Source organism: Helobdella robusta (assembly GCF_000326865.2).
Source record: "Helobdella robusta unplaced genomic scaffold HELROscaffold_2, whole genome shotgun sequence".
Classification (NCBI taxonomy): domain Eukaryota; kingdom Metazoa; phylum Annelida; class Clitellata; order Rhynchobdellida; family Glossiphoniidae; genus Helobdella; species Helobdella robusta.
In genome coordinates, this window is record NW_008704083.1 from 4,517,015 (window position 1) to 4,538,217 (window position 21,203).

General features: G+C 31.5%; 2 protein-coding genes across 2 annotated transcripts; both read right to left on the reverse strand.

Moving 5' to 3' along the window:
- Nucleotides 1–539: 539 nt before the first annotated feature.
- On the reverse strand, nt 540–1,060 carry HELRODRAFT_160379 (hypothetical protein; the record flags this gene model as incomplete). Its single annotated transcript, XM_009017341.1, has 2 exons — nt 540–634; nt 781–1,060. The coding sequence occupies 2 exons, from the start codon at nt 1,058–1,060 to the stop codon at nt 540–542; spliced, it is 375 nt and encodes a 124-aa protein (XP_009015589.1).
- Nucleotides 1,061–9,592: 8,532 nt separating this feature from the next.
- On the reverse strand, nt 9,593–13,255 carry HELRODRAFT_160380 (hypothetical protein; the record flags this gene model as incomplete). The annotated part of the gene is made up of 3 exons (XM_009017342.1): nt 9,593–9,901; nt 10,817–10,962; nt 13,210–13,255. 3 exons carry the CDS (start codon nt 13,253–13,255, stop codon nt 9,593–9,595), a joined length of 501 nt encoding a protein of 166 aa, XP_009015590.1.
- Between the last annotated feature and the right edge of the window lie 7,948 nt (nt 13,256–21,203).

Sequence of the window (21,203 nt, forward strand, 5' to 3'; positions counted from 1 at the left end):
CTGAGGTCAGCGATGGCCAGGTTGAGTAGGAGCAAATTTATCACCGTCCTCATCTTTGGGTTCGATGATATGACGTAGATGACCAAACTGTTTCCTGGTTGGTTGGTTTGTTGGTTGGTGGGTTGGTTGGATGGTGGATTGGTTGGTTTGCTGGTTGGATGGTTGGATGGTTGGATGGTTGGTTGGTTGGTTGGTTGGTTAGTTGGTTGGTTGGTTGGTTGGTTTTTTGGTTGGTTGGTGTGTGCGGCCGGGAATGTATTTTATAGTTGTTAACAACATCATGTCTAATTATGTCATTGTTAGCAATGATTCACTCAAAAAATATTTTCTGTGGTTACTTAATTCACCGTTATAAAACTCAAATTGATTAAAGAGCGCGATTTATAGAAAATGGCTGTCACGATTTTAAATGAATAACTCTTTTATTAAAGAAAAATATTTTATAAAATAGAATATGTTTACTTGATTTTTTAAAATTATTTAAAAAATTGTTTGCGTGATACATGAAGTAAGAACGAAGATTAACAGGGAGACCATAGTTACATGCACCTGCTACCAAATATCTGCTGTTTCAATTGTTTTTGAAATTCTACAAAACATTTGAACAGCAAAATCAGGCTTACTTTAATATTGCCTACAAAAAATTTAACAGAAAATTAATAGCTTAATTAATCAAATTATGCCAAATGTATTTTTAAACTGGATATAAAGAATTTGTTGACAAGTTTTTAATTATATATCGTTAGAGTTGTTATAAACAAACTTATAAAAAATGCAAACCTAAGATGCCAATGATTGAGATGCTGTAGAACAAAGCGTGGGTGACAACGTTGTAGATGATCGTTGTGAAATGGTTGTTGAGCTCCGTCATGTTGCTGATGTTTGTCGTGCTGTCGTTGAAGATGTAGGATGTCGTTTGGTTGTTGAAGTTGGTGTTCATGTTGTGGTCGTTGTGGTTGTCGTTAATGTGGCCAATGTGGTTGATGTCGTTGATGCTGTGGTCGATGCCGTTGACGTCGGAGAAGTTTTTGTGGATAACGCCGGCGACGCTAGAATACATTGTGTCACGTGCTTTTGTTGAAGGATGACAACGAAGATTTGTTTGAAGTGATGTCGATAGAAATTTTGTCGTTGTTGTTGTTGCTGTTACTGAAATATTGTTGTTGTTGCTGCTGCTGCTGTTACTGAAATGTTGTTTTTAAGAATAATTTTGTGAAGTCGTCAAAATGATGTCAATCTGTAACAATGTTTTAAGACATTGTAATTGATACTTTTAGATGTTTTTATTAATAATTTTGTGAATCTTTTGTTGATAGGGTGGGAAATAAAAATATATAGTTGTTTTTGTAAATGTACAAAAATTAATAATATTATTATTATTCTAAATATTTTATTCATGATTAATCTGATATATTATCCCACATGCCAAACAGTAATGGTTCATTTAGAAATATTGAAAAATTATTTTCAAATAATTTTAAGTTTCTTTTAAAATGAAAAAACTTTTTAAAACGAAATTTATTTAGGCTATTTGGCTGGCGCTGGTTTCAAAGCATCGCAAGCCCAAACGCAACAATAAACTTGGCCTATAAACCAAATTAAAAGTGATTTTTCATTAAATTAATTTCTTTTCTTAAAAATTTAATATTCGTAAATTGATGTATGGTTGTGGGATTTTTGCTGGGAGCTCTAAATATTTGAACTACTAAGACCTGATTTAACGCTGGCATCCGAGATGATGGTGACGATGATGATGACAATGATGACGATGGTAATGATAATAATGGTGGTGATGATTATGACATTGGCCTGGATTTTTTTATAACTCTTTTTATAACTTATCAATAGACAACAAATATCAATGAAAAATATAAAATCAATCTAGCTACATCTTCCAAATTGAAGTTGGATCATTCCAACTAAACGCCTTCGTACCATCAGCGTTATAAAATTTTCATCTGGTTCATATCATCTTCCTCCGTACGGTCATTTTAATGACTTCAATGTAATTATGGTCATCGGCCTATCCTCATCATCATTTTAGCCATTTGTTTTAGTGGTTTTAAACAAAATGACACCTCTTTTGAAATTGTTAATGACTAATAAATAAGTGAGAAAATGAAAAACCGGAAAATAAAACAAAGATGTTTGAGATGTCAATTGGATGATAAGACAGGTTGGCTTCATCACTGTTATTATTATTGTTGTTGTTGCTAATATTATTGTTGTTGTTGATGATGATGTTGTTGCTGCTGTTGATAATGTTGTTATTGCTGTATTATTGCTGTTGATGATGGTGATATCTTCAACATTGATATTTTTATGGCGGTTTATTTTGAAAATTCAATAACGACAAAATGAAAAAGTTACTTTCATGCAATTGCTAAACAAAAATTTTATCGCAAAAAAGCTGGCAAGTTTTAAAAATTGATCTAGAAACTGACTGATTTGATTCCAATTTTCTGGAACAAAAAAGTAAAACCCGCAAAAGTGTGGTTCCTTAATGCTGATGTTCAACTTCCCAGGCGGATAATCTTCATTGACGTTGTACGAAGTTCCGATGAACAAACATAAAATTAAATGGCATTGGTTTATTGAAATTAAGATTATTATCTCTCATTGTGTTGTGTATTTTTCAACTTAAAAATCATCAACTGAATAAACAGCGTGAGCGCACCAAACAATGGCAAGCATGAACTCAAAACAGGCTTGTGTTTATGGAAGAAGAAAGTAGAAACCTTATGTCGTTGATAACAAAATGAAAATTTCAACAGCAACCAGCAACATCAGCAGCAGCAAAAATACGCACCAATAACAACATAATGGCACGGAAGTTCAACGATAAAGAAGGTTAGCAAACTTGAGGAAATGTTGAGAAGTTTCAGAGATGTGTTGTATATGTAGGCTCTCGTACATTCATTTCTATGCCACTCTCCTAATGTTTTCAACCTTTTAGAGCGAATTTATAGACAACAATTCATTGGATGTTTGACGTGATGGCAATCTTTAGTACAACATTTGATGATTTGGCGGGCCATCAAATATGCTTGGTGGGTCGGCGGGCCATCAGATGTTTCTTTAGGAGAGGGTCTCCATGATTTAATGAACGTATAATATCAATAACATATAATTGAATTTGATACACGCATTTGATATATTTCATCCAAATACTGAAACATTTATAAAAGCCCAACTTTCGAATAAACAGAACTGTATTTAAGTTTTTTTTTTATTAGACGAAAACTGTAAAAAAATATTTTATTGTTTTATATAATACTTTAAAAATAATAGTAAAAGACCTATTAAGTGCTAGCGTTGACATTTACATTCATGGAAGTGAGTCGTTCATGTGAACCCTCAGACTGAGAAACCAACACAAACAAAATGCTGCTTTATGCTTTTCTCTATTTATTGCGCTCTTTCTATCTCTCCTTCTCTTTTTCTCTCTTTTTTCTTTCTCTCTTTTTTTCTCTCTGTGTGCGTGTGTGTGTGTGAGTGGGTGGTTGTGTCACTTGTGTCACTTTTCATATTCATACAAACGCTTACTTAGAAAAGAAGAAAATTATTAAAATATCAAGTTGTGCCAAGTCTGTTGTAATCAAAATTAACTCTTGTGCTTTTGCTTATTTGTACATTATGTTTGTGTGTTTGTATGTTTGTGGGTTTGTATGTGTATATGTTTGTATGTTTGTGAGTATGTATTTTGTATGTTTGTATATACAATACACTCACATCATTTTCTCAAGTAACAAAACACAATAATTAATATATAAACATTAATGTAATGTTATTTACCTGAGTCTATGTTTAAATATAAACATATATGTGCATATTATAAATGCTTTAAATGTGTGTGTGTCGTTGTATGATATATTAAATACAGCAGAAATAAACAAATAACACTGATAAGTCAGTTTTTATACCTCGCATAATACGCACATACACAAACAAACATTTTCATGACTACATACATCTGAGTACATACAGATACACACATAACTAATTTTTCCTAAAGTGCATACATGAGTCAAATGTTAATTTGTAGCGAAACAACCAAGAAAAAACCCAACACATATATTTGAATCGAACCAACTCGTTCGTCCTTTCTTGCATGCTTTGCTTATATGTAGACAAGCAGGCGATGCGGACGAAATGATTTATTGGCTAATTTGTCCCATAGAAATCATTATTTATTGTTTCTGCTCAATTTTTTCAATGATTTCTCTTATAAATAATCGTGACAGTGTGCCAGCAAACATTGGGAACATTTGCAATTTAACAACACCATTTAATTGTTGATGTCAGTGTCTTTTGTTCATTGCATGCTACATGTTACGTGAAACAAAAATTTGCAAATCAAGCATTGAAATCTTAAAATTTGTTTATATTTAAATTACATTTGCTGAATATTGGAAATAATTTTTTAAACAGAAAACATGGACGCAAGAGATACATAGGCATAATTTAAATGCTTGAAGAGATCTTTATGGTTAAACGTTTTGTAATATTGGTTCTACAATTCTAAATGTAGAAATTTATTACTTTTAAATAGAAAAAAATAGAAAAACTTTAACGTTTTCAAACGAGAAAATGAGATTTATAACGGGTTACTTCAGATTATCCAGATTTGGATATAAATTTGAAGAAACTTCAAAAAAGAACGGTTGGCCGGCAAGATGGCTCAGTGGTTCAAATGCAGGCTGAGTCAAACATCTCAATGACTATCATATACTCTGCGTATATGATGCGGTGCTTGCGCGTGCACAAAACACATGTGTACGTCGTGTGAAAAAGATAAACAGCCTTTGTGGCGAAGATGGCTGCTTCAAATCAATGGTTGAAGATATGAAGAACATAATAAAAGATATATAGATAATAAATCTGTAACATTGTAAGTGGTCCTGCGTATGTCAGAGCTGCAATAATAAAGACTAATAAAAAAAACAAAAAAAAACAAAGAATACCCACCCTTTGAAAGATATTTTGAATAATATCATGTACTTTCCGATAGTTCTCTAAACTTTTACAAGCTTTCAATGTCTAATTATCATGGCTTCTCAAAACAAGGTTGTAGTTTTACATAGAATGTTTATTTGAAACATAAAATTTTGCAAATTCATAACCAAAATATATTTATCTTAACAACGCTTCACGGCAGACACATAAGAAGCGAAACTCTAAAAACTTTAATGAACCTTGAAGAACATTTCAGTTTGAAAATGACATACGACGCTTTCAGCAAAACGATTTAAGTAATCAAGACGCCAGCATATGTCATCGAAATGTATCATCATAATAAATGGCAATTTAAAAATTTAATATCATCCATGATAATGTTGCTGGCGGAAATTTGTCTTCATTTAAAAATCTCCTAAGTACTTTTTGATTATTATCACTTTTTATAATTTGTATATTTAAAAAGGAAATGAATAAAAATGATCCTAAGATAGAACACGAACGAATAAAAGAAATGGAAGAATGAATCAATGAAATCGTAAAATGATTGATTGGTTTAAAATATTATATATTTATTGTGAAATCATTTGCTAGTTTCGAGTTATTATTTTCATTTTAGTTTTGGGTTTTAAACTTTTATCATGTCAAAAATTTTAAGAAAATGTTTCCTGAGAGAAGAAATAGCGGACAGGCAGTGATTAAGTCTTTCAATCTTCATTTAAAACCATTCCACACGCACTGAATGAAAAGGCTTTTAATTTATAACATTTATAACAATTTATAACGGTCACATTTATAACATTTTGCCCTCTCATATTTTAATTTGTACTTTGTCAAATGTGTTCAAATACTTCGTTTGCTACATGAAAAAGTCGTAATGTAATCTAAGTATGAGCGAGTATTAATTATTAATAATAACTTATTATTTTATAATCATCACTCATATAATGTTAACAAAATTTGATACAATAGTTTCAAATCTGAAATTGCAAACCACTCGAAAATGATTTCAATAATTTTTCAATTTTTACTTATAAATGTTAACAAAAAATTAAGTGACTTACATCTTATATCTCTAACCTCAATAACTCAATGTTTATATATTTAACTGTTAATTTTTATAATAATAATTTGTCTCATTTTGCTTTCAAACTGTGAAAATATGAAATTCGTTGTTGAAAATATTAAAGATGTCGAGGTTTTTTATTAGTCGGACATTTGTTTGTGCATGGTGAGTCATTTCATTAACGCTGCTGTAGTCATTCTGCTGGAATCATCAGTGTTTTGGTGCTAACAGTCACCAAACATTCATTTGTGAATTACTAGATCTCAAACGCAAATTTAAAAAAAGAGTAACATATGCGAAGATGTAATGGACGAAGCACCTGCCTCACACAGTCAGTCAGTCATTCGTCATTCACATGTTCATGTCTTCATTGCTATTGCTGCCTTATAAATCACATTGACATGTTCCACTGAATCACACACAGGCCTGCCTGCGACGAGGAAGTCACCAACCTCCATAAATTACATGCCTTCCAGCTCAGTCGAAGTCAGGGGGCAATTGATATTGTACACTTCAATAACTCATTGCAGGATGAATTTTAAAAATTACAAATGCATTGTGTATGTGTGTGTCTGTGTGTCTGTGTGTGTGGTGTAATGATGATTTATACTATGATTATTGCAGAGTTATTTATAATCCATAGTCATCTAGCAAAACTTTTGTTAAAATAATCGGTAGGTTATAAAATTCGTTTTATTGAAGATTTCATAGGAAGAAGAATATAAGAAACAAACTGTGGAAAAATAATTTCAAATTCGCGCGGCCTGGCCATAGATGGATGATGATGGATAAGGAAAAATTGATGAATGTGCTTAAACATAATTAAATTTTTTTTTTCAAAAATTTTTTAATAGTTTTTTTCAGATTTTGCCAAAACGAATTTAAAAATTAGTTTTTTTTAGCATTTTTGGCTTGTAATTGAAAACTATCGCACATGATGAATGAACGTTGAATTTAAACTTATCAAAATTTTTTTCAAACTAAAAAATTTGTTTCAATATTTTTTTTTCAAAAACTCACAAACTTCCTAAGATCGGATGCAATCATGAGACGTGAACATGGGTTTTCAATTTAGAATTCCAATAAAAAAAACAGCAAAAAACGAGTCCAAACAAAAAATATAATATTTTTTGTTATCGCAATTTATGCGTTTTTATTGAAACGCTTGTACGTATATCCCATTAGAGTTACATTAAAAAATGTTGAAACTGTGTATTCAAAATAAAATATTTCCCACCAATTACGAACGGTTATAATTTATTCCTAAATTATAACATGTTGACATCTACGTAAGTTTGCACTGGATGACTTGATATCTTTAAAAAGCTCATATATTTTTTTAAATCAACTCAATAATTCTTTCAAAGCAAAAACAAATTCGGGCTTCTTCTATTTGTTTTTCAATTTTTGTTTTTTATTTTAAGATAATTATATAATTATTTTATAAATTGCAATGCTTGTTAACTTTTTCAGAATCTAATTTCGTGTTGTTACATTTTATACACATTTCACTAAGTACTTTTTTGTGAACCTAATAAATTTGGCTGGTAAAAATTTTCCATCCCACCTGATACATCCAACTTGCTCTAAGCACTGCCAGAGTGCAAATTTAAATCAAACTCAAGAAAAAACACAATCAAACTAAGGCTGCATTAATTTTATAAGAAAATAACCTAAAAAATCATTTTTAAAACAGATATACACACACGTGAACGAAGAACGCGATTTTTAAAATCTGAAAAATTCCCTATTGGTTCAATGGAGTGAAATATTTTAATGAACGATACAAAACCATGTTGCTGAAAAAATTGATGATGAAATGAAGATCATGTTAGTTGCTAGTGGCATGGAATGAGGAGAAAATGACGAAGATTAAGATATAAAGGTATGACAGGAAAGGATAATTATTTTGATTTGTGAGGATGAACACAGATTGAAATATAAATTTCACATTTTTTAGTTGATAGTTCATTAAGCATGATAAATTACTTTGCAAGTTTGTTTGATTATATGCGTGGCTCACAAATAAGATACACTGACCGTCCTGACATGCATGCAAGCGTGATATTTTTAATTTTATTAACGAGTTGTCTTCTGTCCTTTTGGTTCTAGATAAAAAAATTTGTATTACGTGAAATATAAATAAACTAAAAGCAGAAAAGTTCTCAAATGATAAAAACGCCTCTAATGCATTTATCTGCGTGTTATAACGCATGCAACGCTGCTTCGACAGAATGAAACGAGAGGTTGAAGTATTAACAATTTTTAAAAGTATAAAAGAGAAGCTGTAGAACTGAACATGACTTAAAACAGGAAAGCAGAAAGTTTAATTTATGATTGGAATTTTAAGATTGTTTATAACAATTTGTTAATCACGAGCAACTGTCGTATTTTGAAGAATGAAGTTAGATTAGTGATGACAATAACCAATACTAATATATTACGTGTCCATGTTTTAAGAATTTTTTATTTTAAATAACAAATGTTCTGCGTGCGACAAAAGATATAAGTTGGTAAGGTCTTAAAATATTTTTAAGAAACAAAAATAGTTAATGACTAAAATTAAAAATCGAAGAAGAATGTGATGTCATTTGCATAATGGTCGTGACGATGCTAATAACAGTGATAATCAAAAATACAAATAGAATGAAGATGATGTTAATGACGTTGTTGTTATTGATGATGATGATGATGATGATGATGATGTGATGATGATGATGTGATGATGATGATGTGATGATGATGATGTGATGATGTGATGTGATGATGATGATGTGATGATGATGATGTGATGATGTGATGTGATGATGATGATGTGATGATGTGATGTGATGATGATTATGTGATGATGATGATGTGATGATGATGATGTGATGATGTGATGTGATGATGATGATGTGATGATGATGATGTGATGATGATGATGTGATGATGTGATGTGATGATGATGATGTGATGATGTGATGTGATGATGATGATGTGATGATGATGATGTGATGATGTGATGTGATGATGATGATGTGATGATGTGATGTGATGATGATGATGTGATGATATTAAGCTACGGTTATGAAATCGATGATGCACGTGGAAGCATGAGTTAAATCCCGCTCAATTACAATTTCTTCCACAACAACGCATGGATTAGGAACGAAAATGAAAGATTCCACGAAAATACGGACGCTGCAGTACTGTGATCTTCAAACTTTTCAACTTTTTTATTGGTGAAGTTCTCATTCTTAAACCCACCACACAGTACTGACTGAACAACATAAACAACAACTTACGATGGGTGCCGGTCAGTTGACTGTCTGCTTGGGACAGTCCCAACCATGGCAGAAGAGGGAGAGTTTGAGCCATCCATCTGACCGGCTATTTTGCATGCTTGCTAGTTGCTAGCCATCAGTTGAATAATAATACCGTAGAGTTAGACAAAAAACAGTTTCTGGCTAAAACCAGATTTTTTTATCTAGATATAAGTAACTCTTGAAACATTTTCAAAGCATTCACATTACATATTGTTTGAAAAATTTAATTTTCCATGTTGTTTTCGTTCAAAGGTCCCAAAATCTATAGACCGCTCTGGTTCTTTGAGGGAGCAAGGTTCAGACATGGCTTACTTTTACATTTGAAGGGCCAGATATGTACATCATCTTTCGATCGTTGACCGGTGAGGTGAGGTGGAATTTTTAACCTGTTCATTAGTGGCTGAAGACTTTTTTGGTTATAAGATTTGGCTGATGACTTTTTTTGGTCTTTGGTAATCTCATTTTTAATTTTTTTTCTCAAAATGTGTGAACGGCCCGCGGGTCGTAGTTCGCCCACCCCTGGTATAAGATGACCAAGCCTGTGTCTCTTGATTAAGTTCCAAATATTTACCTTGACTTTTATATGAAGATAAAATAAAAAAAACTTCATCATACAAAGATGATGACAAATTGAATTGCATTAAACGAAATATTGTTATTGATGAGTCTTGAAATGTTATTTCTTGCCTTCAAATTCTATCATACACATAAAAATCTAATTTTATATTTTCTTATGTGAAAAAATAACATTCACGTTGGCATTGCTTGGTTTATAATAATAATTGACAATTATTTTGAAATAATTGAAAATCTGGTGTTAAATCGTTTAATCTTCATAACATGTATGCATTATTCATTCTGCAATTCATCAGAACATATTTTTGTTTCGAGTGAAACATTTCGCATTGGTTGAAAAATGCAAAATATTATTTAAAAAATGTTTTCAGCAGCATTTAAAATGTCAATATTATGATTTAATAAAATTATCAAATTTTGAACGTTTCAAGTGAAATTGTATTGACAAAAGCAGACTGCAGCGTTGAAAAAGGTTGAATTTATAGATAAAAATTTAAAAATTACGACAAATTTCAGGATTTTAAATGATAATATTTTATTCACTTTCTGAAAAAAAATCAAAACTATTTGCTAAGGAAAACCTTTTCTTTTACTATATAAAAGTTTTGGCATGAAAAGATAAGATCAGGGTACATTGATTATTAAGTGGTGGGTGCCGCGAGGAAAATATTGGTGTCATTAGTGTTATTCACGTGACTGCGTGTGCATTGCACCGAAGATGTCAGTCAGGCTTGCATAGTCCTCCAAACTGAACACTATATAAAAGAAAAATGAGAGTCACGAATCATGCGCTTGTATCAAAGAATTAAATTGAACGTTCTGTCAGGCATGTTTCTATAAATGCTACATACACATATTAATTGAATCATTGTTATAATAATAACTCAATCTAGACAAACATGGAACGTACCCCGATCAAGTTCACTTCAAGTTCACCATTATGAGTCCAGTTTTCCTTGCAAAGCAACCAGTTTCCAAAACCCGGACCATGTGAAACTAGCAAAGCATTTTTACCAAGAAGAAACCACCAGTTGCCTCTATTCGTCACCCAACAATCTAAACACATACACAAACACAGATGTGTAGTCAAAACACTCAATTATGCATTCACACACGCGCACACACATATACATGCTAGTGTTGCATTTGGTTCCAAAAAAGGATATAAATGCCTACCTACACAAAAACTGTGACTTATGTATACACATGTGTGTGTGTGACTTATATATACACATGTGTGTGTATACACATGGGTGTATGTTTGTATTAACAACTTAATACGGGTGACAAATGTATGTATGTGTTTAGTGTAATAAATTACTTAATTTTTCTTAGGTATGCTAAATAATTTCATTTACCTTCGGGCATAATTGATCTCAAATAGTTGCTTTATAATAAAGAGACGTTATAAAGACCTTTCAGCAGTACAATTTGTGACCGAGGTACATTCAAATAATCTTAACGCATTACATCCGCGCCGTTGTAAATCTCATTAAAACCGTTTTTCGCCTTCATCTATAAAGATTATCTAAAAAAAATGTATCTTCCTCCTAGTTGTATGCAAAGATGAACGCGTTCTTTGATAAGAGATTCATTAAAAATCATTCCATTTGTGTTTCTCTATCGGTTTTAACATGTAGGTAAATGAATGTGTGTGCGTGTGATTGTGTATGATTATGTGTGTGTATCAACGTTTTTTGTATATGTACTATACATAAATGTATCCTTGTTTACAAGTATATACGTATCTGTCATACAGTACAAAGAAACTCCTAGAGGCCTGCATAGAAAATCACTGTCTTCCTTTTGTATTTTTTTCTAGTTTGCGGCTTGTATTAGTATGTATTGTTTCTAATGTTGATCAGGCATTCATTAGTTGACCTCCGTAGTTCTTGCTTATTTTTCAAGCGCAGGGACATCTAGGAATGTTTTGAAAAGAAATGTTTTTGTAGATTTAACACACACGCATACACGCGCACGCACACGCACACATACATACACATATCACACACATATCACACACAACACACACATATCACACCCACACATATCACACACACACATATCACATAATGTCGGCTACTCACTTATGGATCTACGTTCTCAACTTCACTTCAAGTTTCAGATTTTGTATTACTTTTCTCTGATCGAAAAAAATTTTTTATATATGCTAGAAATTAGACGCTGCAATCAGTCTATTTTTATCAGTCAATATAATTCTTTACGATCTCTTACTCAAAAGCACTTGTTTCAATTATTTGGCTGGTTTCCGTCCATTAAAACGAATGTTTCTTTATATTTCTATCACTTTTAAGTTAACATGCATTTTTCAAACAGACATAAGGCATTTTGATAAGAACTAATTCTAGCCGATCACTTTTTGGTAAAATGTAATTTGGTTTTATATTTCAGAAACATTTCATTAATGTCAAAATTTTTGCATCGTAAATTATAAAAAAAAAATTATTTTAAATAAAAGTACGTTACGTCCATTAAGATCAGTGTTGAAAATTAGCGTACAATGAAGGAAAGAAGAGTGCACGAAAACTTTTGAACTGTACATTTACTAGGATATTTAATGTAAAAAGAAATAGAAAAAGTAAATGAAAAATAATTTCTACAGAATAGTAAAAAACTAAACACGGTTCTATAACATAATTCATCAACACAGAAACAATATATCTTTTTTAAATTGTTTCTTAAAATTATTTTCAAAATAGTAGTAATTTGGAAAATAAAAACAACACAATTCTGCTAAAAGATAACATTTTTCAATTACGTTATTAATTTCATCTATTATTTGCTCAACATTTCTCTTTAGTTTCTTCGACAATTTTCTTCTTACTTGGTCTCACAAACTTTTATTATTATTATCCAAGCATTCACTTATGAAAACAAAATTATTCTTTCTGTGAGTAAAGAATAATTTTCTAGAACAAAGCGTTGACTAAAGATGTTCAGCGAGTCTAACAAGCAGTGCATTTAATTCGTTCTCGTTCTACTCAGATGCGTAGGTATTTTGAACTAAAAAATATTTTTATTTTTAGTGAAATTGGTGAGTGCAGATGTAAATATTAATGATATGTTTGATTCGCACGCACGCAGTGTTGAGAATACATCCTCTCAATTCAAAAAAATCAAACAAATTGAAATAAATATAAAACTTAAGACATATACAATCTTTTTTAGACACACAAATTAGTTTGAAACGAACGAAATGCCGCAATAAACAACAGTATGCGCGTCAGTTGAATTGATGGGATGAGAGGCTGATGGATGTCATTGCTGAAGATGCCTTCCAACTTCTTATCACCTCAATGGCACTCTTCAACTCTGATAAGCCGATCATCTGTACTGTACTTCATGGATAGGCGCTCTATAATTATATTAATCTTTCTGATTTTTATATTCCTCCTTTTCATGGTTTATATATTAGCTTTTTGTTGTTGCTAGAGTTGATGTCGTTTGTTATTTTAATGGCACCGCGTATTGGTGCCATGGTGTGTCTCGCTAAAATGGAAATATCCTGTTTGTTCAAAATTTAAATTGCAAATTGAAAAAGATTTGCTGACTCAACAACTTGAAAATAAAAATGGGGAAAGAGTTGATAAAAAAATATTGGAAACCAAAAAAGGATTTGTTAATAAAAATAAATAAATAAAAATGTGTGAACGACAAATGGAACGAACAAACTAGCACAAAGTGAACGAACGAAATCACCAAAAACGGATGAAAAAAGTGAACAAACGAAATTCAGATAATGGGATTGAGTAAGTGAATACAAGTAAACATTTATAGCTTCATGGTAAAAATAAAATTTTATTGTAAAAAAAACGAAAAAATTAACGCAGAGGAAACATCCTAGAAGAAACAATTTAAAATTTTAGTTTGTTTTATATTTATCTCAATTATTATTTTTTTTAATCAAATTGGATTTGAAAACTTTACCATCCACTATAATATAAAACTTGAACCATTTTATTTGGAAATATTTACATATTTATATTTATTTTTTATACAAAACCACAACCCATTTTAAACGTTGTGTCGTAATAATTCCATAAAAATTTGTTCAACTCCTGCGGCGTATTATTATGATCAATTTTCTTCATTTTATTTCACCATCAACTTTCACGACTCGTTTATGTACAAGACGATGTTGTTGTTTTTATCATTTTATCGTTTCATATCAAAAATTATAAACCTCAACTGCAGTTTTAAATTTTCCAATCCACAATATAGATATAACTTTACAACATAAATTTATTATCTTGCATTTGCATTACAATTTCTTTGGAAAATTTTCTTAATTAAAAAGGAAACATTTTTTTTATTTATCCAAGTCCTTAAACGTTATCAATAATGATGTTTATGGAAAATGTTTTTTCTTATCTATCCAAAACAGAACATCGTTCCTTTGAAAAAAAAATTTATTGAAGGAAAATTCATCAGCATTCATTCATTCATTCCTCGATGCATTGTTAGGTGTGGAGATATTAATTTGCAACATTATCTCAAAATGCTATATTAATTTCGTCTTTTCAATTTCTTTGAAAAATGTTTTGTGATTTTTTTTGGCGATAAATTGCAGAAAATAATAAAAACTGATAAATGTTAAATATCGGTAGAGTTATAAAAAAAATAATATAATTGAAAACTTTAAATATTATCTATGTTAAACAAAGGACAGACAAAATCAAATAAATAATCCTTTCGTTAATTATTATTTTTATTTTTATGGAAACTGGGTTTGAAATGGCAAAAAATTTAGTCGCAAATAAAGATAAATTGATTGTGTGTGAGAAAACTGCATAAAAAGTACAATTTGATTTTTTTTATTTAGTGTAAATAGCTTTATATTAATAATTTTTATGAATATAATTTTTGAAAATTGTTTCAACAGATAGATGGTTAAATAGATAGATTGTTAGATGGGTGAATGAATGGATTTGTAGGTGGATGAGTGAATGGATAGCTAAATAGATGAATGGATGGATGGTCAGATGGATGGATGGTTAGATGGATGAATGGATGGATGGTAAGATGGATGAATGGATGGATGGTTAGATGGATGAATGGATGGATGGTAAGATGGATGAATGGATGGATGGTAAGATGGATGAATGGATGGATGGTTAGATGGATGAATGGATGGATGGTAAGATGGATGAATGGATGGATGGTAAGATGGATGAATGGATGGATGGTTAGATGGATGAATGGATGGATGGTTAGATGGATGGAGGGGAAGATGGATGAATGGATGGATGGTTAGATGGATAGATAGATGAATGAATTAATGGATGGATAAGTAGATTCTAAGACGATGGGCACAGGTGGGAGGATATAAAATCATACTCACTGACCGTTAGATGATGGATGAATGGACGGAAATACAAACGAACGGAAAATTATTGGTCGGACGGATGGAGGAAAAGATGGATGGATAGATGGACAAATGAGTGGGTGGATATAAAATTGAAGGGATAAATGAGTGTATGGATGCATGGTGACTCTTGCAGTAATCTATTATTGGTCACATTGAAGCATGTTGAGAATGAAATGTAGGTAGTTAGGACGTGAAAAAGTTTGTTCAAGTCATGTTAGGGGCTTGTTTAACCTTGGAAATTTATTTGAAAATAACGACTGAGCATTTTTTTAAATATCAGGATGAAAAAATTGGAGTGTGCTAAGTTGTACAATGAAAGTGTAGTTGAGTAAGCAGTGAAATAACAAATCCAGTTTGAACGATTGCATTTAAAATAAAATATAATGACTGGTTTACTTGTATCAAATATTCTCCAAACTGCTGAAAAAATAAATTGAAAGTTGAAAGTGCTGGGGAACACCAAAAAAAGCAAAGCTCTCCAACCTGAAACTCATCAATTCATTTGAAAGCGAGGTCATCTGCAAGAGAATAATCAAAGTCAATGTAAATTTCATTATCCCTTATTGATGCTTTCAAAAGTATCTTTTGTTTTTGTTGAGCATACACACACATATCTACATAGAGAGACACACAAACGTACATATCTATCAATACACGTACATACCGGTGTATAGATACGCAATCCCACATACCTACAATACACGCACAAGCACAAAAGACAAAGGATATCAAAAGAATGAATCAGGCACGTGTACGTGGGCATGCACGCACACATACAAACATTGACGCAAAGACTTGCAGAAATGAACAATCGCAGGCATGTATTCAAAGTCACTAGTCCCATGTGTTTGTGTATGTGTGTGTTTGTTTGTTTGTGCGTGTGCGCGTGTGTAAGTTTGTCTATGCGTGTCCCGCGATTGACACTCATTTGTTTTTTTAAAATACCAAGCTCATTTGACAGAAGAAATGTCAGGCAACATTTAAATTCGTACCACATGCTTTCACGATCAATTGACATTTTTTCTTTCTCAAAAACAAAAAACTTTACCAAAGCTTACTTTACAACACCTACGTCCTACGATGCATAATATTTTTTAAACTTGAAAAGGCAAAGAATTTCAATATAAGTGTGATGTTTGTGAATTTTTCATAATATTTTCGCACTAAAATCTCCTGTTTCAAAATGTCAACTCACATCACATTCTGCTATTTAAAAATTTATACTCGTGTAAAAGGCGTGCATGATTTATTCTTACTTTTCAGCGTGCACAACTCACAATAAAACTGGGCTGTTATAAAATTTATTACAGGAAACAGATTAAAATTGAAAATAGTATTGACCTGTGACTTTTGCTGGCTTTGCATTATGGTTATGATGTCTACTTCGGTCAAAAAATTTTCATGAACAAAAGCCGAAAAAGCGTTCTCAGATTTATTGCCAAAAACTTTTTTGAAAACAATATGAAGCCAAACAATGTCATCCATTTATCCATCCATCCATTTATTAACCAATCCATCCATTTATCCATCCATCCATCCATTCATCCTTCCGTCCGTCCATCCATCCATTGGATTAACAGGAGGAGAGCGCAGTGAAATATTATAATTATACATATTCCAAATGTATTAAATAATTACGATCACCTGCAATTGGAAACAAAGCAAACATTGTAACAGCACTGCATTGTTCTACCTCAAGTAAAGCATCACATTTGATCGTAATTACGAAGAAGCGGCATAAAAAAATCAACAAAACTGCAAAACTTTGACAAACTTTAGAAACATCGTGCTAATTTGCAGGCACATTTCTTCCAATTCGATTGGGAATTTCAGCAGATCTTCAAACGTGGCATTATTTCATCATTAGTGGAGGTTTAAAAGAAATAACTAAAAAAATATTTATTTACTCTAAAAATAAAAAAGATTATTTTTATAAATCGGTTTTGAATTTTATGAAAATGCGTATAGAATTAGCAAAGTACCTTTATTAATTGTTAGCCTACAAAAAGCCTAACATCATTTGCAACCGAGTGTCGTAGCAGGATTATATAATAAATAAAGACGAGGCGAAAGGAAATTGAACAGTAAACAATCTGCAAGGTTGCAGTGTATGAACGTGAACGAACGAACGAACAGACGAACGAACGAACAAAATTGAAAACAATAACAAATAATAACCTTTGCAATATTTAAATATCTAATATGAAGATATAAACAAAAAGAAAATAATTTTTACGGAACCAAAAAATTTTTGAATTAATATTTAATGTTTGTTTAGATTGGAAGTGGCATTACCTGGTTTTGTTTAACCTTTTTCAACGGTTTCATTATCATCATTATTACTACCATCATCACCACTATCATCATCGTCATCATCATCCACATCATCCTCATCATCATCATCATCGTCAACATCATCATCATCATCTACATCATCATCACCTTCGTTACAGTCGTTATAATAAACATCATCATCATCATCATTATCATCGTCGGAATTCATTAATTTTTATTGTTATGTGTACTGTGGGGCATCGTCCAAGGACATCGTCATCATCACCATCGTCATCATCATCATCACCATCATCATCACCAGCATTATCATCGTCATCATCACCACCATCATCATCGTCATCAACATCATCACCATATCTGGCTGACCACTATTCTTATGATAATTATCAAAAGATCAAACACCATTAAATACTATTAAGAATATTATTATCTTTAATAATAATAATAATAATAATATTATTATTATCCCATCATCAAATTTAATGTCAATTTATTATTGTTAATGTCATTAGTATCATTATTTCTGTAGACAGCAATGATCGTAGGAAGGCTTTTAATATTATTAATATAGTTGATATAAAATAAAATCCAGCCCAAAAAAACTGTCTTTCATACCATCAATAAAATAATGTAATGATAATAAACTCGCTGTAATTGATGTGATATGATGTTTGCTAGACTCTCTTCATTGCCGAGAGTACTCTATCTACTGTTCTGTTAACAATCTCGACATGATATTAATGATTATTGATTGGTTTCTCTTGGTCAAGCTTTTGATTTCATCTCGAGAGTTTGGTTGATTTATTGCTTGCTCCGAAGTTCAGGGTCAACTTTTCTCCCTTCGATAATTATGACGAAGAACAAATTATCTTTGAGGGTTTTTTTTACTACTTTCTACGTTACTGGGTTGTTGTTAGTGGTAATGGATTATAGCTAAAGAAATTGAATAATTTTTGTAAAATTTTAAAGATAAGTAAATTGAAATTGAAATTTTTTTCTCGGTTAGACAGTATTTGAACCAACGAAATCAATAATGTCCCGCTTGCTTTCTTCCAATTTTTCTGTTTTGGAAATATTGTACTAAGCTTTTAAATTTAAATTTAATTATTTTATTTTTCATTTAGTCAAGAAGTTTCGATTTATTGTTTTATTGGCAAATAAATTTATTCAACTTAATTAAACTTCTTTGGCTCAATTCCGTTCATTCCACTGTTTTGAAACATTGAGAAAACACAATGCACAGATTGAAAATGCGATTTATATTTTGTTTTTGTTTGTTTGTTTGTTTGTTTGTTTGTTTGTTCTATGACGCTTTGTGTTTCACTACCATGAATCTTCAAAGTTTCAATACTTTCATGTGAAAAGTACCTCTAAAAAACATTACTTAAAAAACAATGTTATTAGGTAGGTACATGCATAATCATAAGGATTGTAGTTTGAAAAGGTCGTTCAATCAAACAAAAAAAAAGTAATGACAACAACAACAACATCAACAACAACAACAACCACGTGGCTACAGACAATGTCATCAATCGACATCATCAATCACATGATCACAAAGATAGATTGCATGAGCTAGTTACATGAATGAATGAGTGAATGACATCAAATACATGAGCCGCATGAATCACATTGCCCCACCGGGTTCGACTCATTTATCAAAATGGATTCCTTATCAGTTATTATCGCTCATTGTTTGATTGTTATCTCTACCATAAGCATCATTGCTATCATCCGTCTCATCACCGAAACCACAGTTAAGATGGCGATAAGCTTCCCTCTTCTCTATCCTACCCATCATTATCATTCTTCTTCATCATATCCATAATTTTTATTATCATCATATTCATCGTTATGACGTCACGATAATGATTCAACAATGAGATGATTTTATTTACAGTATTTTGGCCGTGATGTAATTGAAAATGATGTTAACGTCGGCAAGTTAACTCATTCAGTAGAAGTGCCAGGTCTCGATTGAATGATGATGCAAAGTGACCTAGTTCGAACGCTGCCTCTTCAAAATTTATAAACTATCAGACAACACCGTTTGCTTATGAAGCGCTGTTCACATATGCGTATGTACGCAATTATGAATTCGTAAGCAAATGACAATATGCAGACAACACGGCACTTGTAAAAACTGTAAAATGAAAAATTCAACACATTTTATATTGACAAAGAGTTATTAATGATTATGGAAACTTACAAACGAAACTGACAATTTTATAATTTTTTTAAATTTTTTCAAAAAAGTTTGTTCACGTGATTTCTGAATAATGTACATGGGAGTACTGTTAAGAAAGTTGTAGCTATGTACAAGCGATGAGCCTGCGTCGGTCCAAACATGTTTCGTATCGTTTACGTAAATTCAGCATTTGTCATTCAAAATTTCATCTCAGTGCTGGGAAGATGCTGGGCGTTCGTTCTCTTCTCTTCCAATTTTGGCTTTAACAATCAGGCGCTTCAATCATAAATTATTGTTTAATAGAAACTGCTATGTTTAATAATGCACAGTTGTCGTACATTACACAAGTATAATAAAAAATAAAATAATAAAATAAAATAAAATAATAATAAGTATAATAAAAAATAAATAAAGTACATTGGAGGAGGTTGTTGATCTACCGCCAGCCAAGCCACGACCTTGCCATGATTTGCTGTGTGTGAGGGCAGGCAGCTCACCCCTCCTGTGTGTGACAGCAGGTAGCCCGCCGCTCCCGTAATCATCGAAGTCACCGTAAATCTGCATGCTTAGCAATCTATATTAAAATAAACTGCGTCGTGAATAATGACCAGAAACAGATCATAAAATTAGCATTTAAAAAAACAACAAAAAAGAAAAAAAATTGTCAAAAACAAACTGAAAAAATAACACTTTACTATTACAAAATTCGTTACAAATACAATACCAAAAGGTAATATAACAACGTAAACATTAAAAACCTATGCTGGACAATAAGCAAACCAAAAAGCAACACCATTAGCAAAACTCACAAAAACAACAACACATTCAAATAAAACACAAGACAAAAGAGTGCAACGTATTAAAACACCTTTCTAGGCCTACAACGGTGAAATAATATCTGCCCACGATGCTTTTTTGAAAAGAGGCAATGAATTACACACAAAAAATTTAATGTTACAATGTTGACAATACACATACACACACGCACGCCAAACACACAGATACACACATACACATACACACACAATACACGTAAACCCAAACACACACAAATTGACTTATACATAATGCCTACATATGTATTGAGTTATCATCATTCCTCTTGTCATCATTGAATTTAAAAAATGGACATCTTGAGAAATTAAAAATTGTTAAAACTAGTTTGTTTTTATGAATTTTATTTGCCTGACAGTTTTCAAAGTTATTTAATTGTACATAATTTACTGAGAATTAAAAATTTACTAGCGTAAAACACAAGATTTGTGAGAGTTACGTGACACCGTTGAACTAGCAACAAAGCTTTTTGTTTCAAAAAAGTTGTCAGACATTAAGAATTTGGCATTCTTGTTGCATCCTGAAGTACATCAACAGTTACATGAACAATTTCATTATGATATGTTTCATTTCATAGATAAAAAAATTTTC